The sequence below is a fragment of the Gavialis gangeticus genome, unplaced genomic scaffold, assembly GCF_001723915.1.
Source record: "Gavialis gangeticus isolate Ggan-Ray unplaced genomic scaffold, GavGan_comp1, whole genome shotgun sequence".
NCBI classification, from domain to species: Eukaryota; Metazoa; Chordata; order Crocodylia; family Gavialidae; genus Gavialis; species Gavialis gangeticus.
In genome coordinates this window covers 1,678,423-1,682,703 of record NW_017729032.1, presented here as the reverse complement: position 1 = coordinate 1,682,703, position 4,281 = coordinate 1,678,423, and the positions used below count along the sequence as shown (strand labels likewise).

Genomic DNA, 4,281 nt, shown 5'->3' with positions numbered 1-4,281 from the left:
ACTGTTTCCCCGAGCGCCCCCTGGCATGACAAGGGATAATGGACACAAATTATTGGACAGTAGGTTTAGATTAGACATCTGCAAGAACTACTTCACGGTCAGGGTGGCTAGGAGCTGGAACTAACTTCCAAGGGAAGTGGTGCTGGCTCCTACCCTGGGGGTCTTTAAGAAGAGGATTGATGCCTACCTGGCTGGACTCAAATGAGTCCAGTTTTTCTTCCGCCCAGGCGGGGGTCGGACTTGAAGATCTACAAGGTCCCTTCCGACCCTACTTCTATGATTCTATGACCCTAGAACAATGGTTACAGACCTGGACTCAAATTTCCCTGCTCCCTGCTGAACTGGCCAAGAGATCCTCATCTCAGAGGAATGGGCGTGAATACAGAAATATGAATCTGAGTTGTATAAAACCCCACACAAAGGCAGAGGGGTGGGAGTCTGGAACCTGCCTTAAACCTGAGGACAGATTCTGAGGGCCCTGAGACCTTGCCACCCTATGTCTGTATTCTCTGCTGTATATAGCTGCTCTGGGTCATGTTACCTGATTGCTTATATCCCAATAATCCAGTGTCTAGTTTAGAGGAATTTGTTTGGCTTCTCTTGTATTTCTCTGGATAAAATATAAGCCCCTAGAGACATCCTAGATGTGACAAGGCACAACAGCCTGAACGAATGAAAAGCTCTCAATTCAGAGCTATTAGAAGCAAGGCACTGACATCCAAAGCACTAGCAGATTGTGAATCCATCACTAGCAGGAAAGATGAAGAGGTATGTTCAGATAGCAGTATCTTATGTGCTTCTTCTGCAGAGAGGTTAAGCCACAGGAGGTCTTTTTGAGGCCTCTGCCAGGTCCTGGGAAGGTCACAGGGGGAGCCAGTTCGTATTTACCTGCCAGGCTGGATAACACAGAAGTCCAGGTAAGCTCCATCCCCTTTGAGGCAACCAGGATAAAGTAATGGGAACATTTCAGGTGCCATTCCTGCAGCAAGCCAAGAGAGACAAACTGAGTGCCTGGGAGTAACTGGGGGTAGGAGAGACTGTCCTACAGTGGGGAGGGAGTAGGATTAAACTCCAACCCCTTCTAAGTGATCCTGCAGCAGCCAGCAGTGCTCAGAGCAGGCTCCCTTCAGCCCCATTTCAGAGGCTGGCAACTTGCAGCTGCTGCTGTGCAAGCACGGTAGCTCAGGTTTCGGCTCAGAGCCACTTGGAAGTGGAGGAAGCAGATCCCCTCAGGAAGTGAGGGGCAGCACTCATACCTGCACTGACCCCTCTGGGGACTGGGCCTGGCTCTGCCTATGTAATGGGCCAGTGCAGCCAACAGTGCAAAGAAGTGACAGCCAGCCACTGAAACACAGGCTAAAAGGCCAGGAGGGACTACAACAGTATCAGTCTGACAGCCTGCACAACTTAGGCTCATGAGCACCTTTCGCAGCAATTTCCAGCTGAACTGGTGTGGGTCTTTTGCCTTGAAGACAGCAAATGGGGGAGACTCCACCACATCAGCAGCCAAGCTGTTCAGTGTTTAATTCTCCTCAGCTGTACACACGTGGAGTGCATTTTTCCTTTGAATTTACTGCACTTCAGTTTTCAACCACTGGCTCTCATTTCCCCCCTGCCTATTGAATGATCAAGTGCCTACAGCAAGAAATCTTCTCCCCAAGTTAACACTTGTAGAGCAGACCAAGCTCTCTAGTAACTGTGCCTTCGTGAAGCTCAATAGACAGCATATTCACTCCCATGCTCTGAGGCTCATGTGCAAACCTAGACTCGTTCTTGCAGCATGTTCCCAAACCCTTGCCAATTTGTCAGCATGTTTCAGCCCACATTCTCAGTTCCATGTACAGTAGTTAGAACAGATCTCCCAGCATTATACAAAAGTCACTGTAGTCCACATTAAGTGGTTTCAAAACTAGCTAACCGACAGATCTCTAACAGCAACTGGAAAGGGCAATTCATCATCCACTTGTGCTCTACAAGAACGCACTCTTAAGAATCTTTATTTACGATATGGGAGATACAGTTGTGTGCGGCCCCCCCGCCAGACAACAATACCAGAAGTCCTGCTTGTTCCGAAGTTTGCAGAGAACAAATCAGAATTGGCAGAGCAGGAAATACCCACAAGAACAGAGCAGTCTTTTTAATGCTCTCCCAGCTTGTTCACCACTCAGAAGGTTGGTCCCCTTTCTGCTGAGAGTAGAGGAAGCCCAGCCCTCTGCAGTGGAAGTTGGGCATGATGCCCACCCACAACAGGGCTTCAACCCCTTGCTGCCCTCCACCCCCACACTTCATATCAACTCCACGTTAACTGGCTCTCCACTTCCCAGGTCCCCTCACATGAAACCACAACCACATTCATGCAGCGCCATGGCTGCAGGCATTGAGCCACATGCCTGGTGTAAGGAAGCAAAGAGCAGAATTACCTCGTATTCATCAAATGGCTCCAGAGCCTGCACTCTCTGCCGCTCCTCTGCTGGAATACAGAGGGTGTAGAACTGGTTCATATCTACAATGAAGCACTCGGTCCACCCCTGAAACAGAGACCCACATTCCCCAGAAAGCGTCACTCCCCCAAAGACAGAACCACAGCCAGGAGACTGTATCACTGGCCGAGTCAAACACTGACAGCCTTTTCTCCCCGGCAAGGGCATCTCTACAGGCTGGTGGATTCCATATGGCACCAGTGCTCCTCCCAAAGCGCCACTGGATGGAACATAGGGTCCCACCCTCGCTGAAGCCCAGCCAGAAGGTCCCAAGGTGTTAGCACCCTCAGACGGAAACATGTCCACATTACCAGCAGAATACTAGCTTTGGCATGAAGAGCGGTTCCAGGGAAAGGGAGTGGGCTTCCAGGGACTGGATGTGGGAATGCAGCTACAGAGAGGGCCATGTCAATTCCAGCCTGTCTGAAGTCTCCAGGCCCTCAGAAGTCCTGCTCTTTCCTGTCTTGCACAGGCTACACATTGCCCTAGTTATAAGTACCTACCTGCTGGAGGAAGCGTCTCCGCTGCGCCTCACAATCAGGGTACTGAGCAAGGCCATGAAGTGCTGAGTTCAGGCGGCTGAAGTGCTGCTGCATGATGTGCCCAAAGGGGTCCTCAGGGTGCATCTGCTCATAGAGTACAAACTGCGCCTGGCAGAAGTGCTGTGCCGCCCACCGAATTAAAGCATCCGACCTATCAGAGATGCACGTGAGAGCAACTAACAGGATAGTGGCTCCAGCCCGCACTGAAGCAGGCACAAGACCCATCCTCACAGCCCCACAACAGCAATACCAGAGGTCCTACTTTTCTGACAGGTGTGCTGAGCAGAGACCTTGCAAATTAAGGGGGAGACAACCCAACCAACCTGCTGTTCTCCATGTAGGTGAGCACCACTTCTGCCAGGAACATGGTGGGGACCCCACTGTCCAGTCCCGCTTCTTTGAGGGCTTTCTCTAACTGAGACAGCTCAGACAGGTCTACTCCCAGTAATTTATAATCTTCTCCAACAAAGCTCATGGCTCCTGGGGGAAAACAGTTGAAATACCTTTGTCACGATGCTGATTCCACACTAGCAACAAAACGAGCGAGGGAGCAGCCATCCCACAGACAACTAGCATCACACCAATGCACCTGCTGACAACACAGGCAACAGAAAAGGAAATGGGGAGCCTCCTGCAGGCATCTCCATCCCTGAATGAACTACAGTGGACAGGCAAGAAGCACTTGTGAAGGCACTGAGAATACACAACCTACATTTGTCTCAACCCCAGGGAGCCAACTCCCAGACTCTGTTTCAGGATAAGCACCTGGGGGATCAGATGCAAAACAAGTTACAGGGGTGATGCTTCAGTCCTACCCACTGCAGAATTGAAACCTTGCTGAGTTCCCCCTTGCTCAGCACAAGCTGTCTGCAGAGCCAGGCATATATTGCTGCTCAGAGAGCATCTCATCAGCGCCCTTCACAGTCAGAAGGTTAGAGACATTCTTAACAGAGTTCTACGTTCTGCAGCACACACTCTGTGCCCAGAGAATAGCGTCTCCCTCCACACACAGGGGCAGGCACTTAGGGTCAGTGCAGACCACATCAAGTGTTGGAGAATGCTGTGGCCATCTCTAAGCCACACCTCTGTATGTGATGCAATGCCTCTGGGTGCTGCACTGTAGCCAGCCTGCTGCACGATGCCAGAAACATCATACCTGATTCCTGACCTCCAGCTCCTCCCACCACTATAGCCAAGTCCTTTGTGCCCCTAATCAGAGCAGCTTTCCGGGACACCACACTTGGGAAATCCACCTCATA

At 51.0% G+C, this 4,281-nt stretch overlaps 1 protein-coding gene across 1 annotated transcript in view; it reads right to left on the bottom strand.

The window, feature by feature from the left end:
- The window catches only part of LCMT2 (leucine carboxyl methyltransferase 2), a 35,528-nt gene that overhangs the window by 24,129 nt on the left and 7,118 nt on the right, over positions 1–4,281 (bottom strand). The window contains exons 4-8 of the mRNA XM_019525344.1: positions 4,179–4,275; positions 3,346–3,502; positions 2,984–3,173; positions 2,421–2,528; positions 889–979 (exon numbers count right to left, since the gene is read on the bottom strand). Of these exons, the coding sequence (XP_019380889.1) occupies positions 889–979; positions 2,421–2,528; positions 2,984–3,173; positions 3,346–3,502; positions 4,179–4,275 (643 nt within the window). The remainder of the gene's footprint in view (positions 1–888; positions 980–2,420; positions 2,529–2,983; positions 3,174–3,345; positions 3,503–4,178; positions 4,276–4,281) is intronic.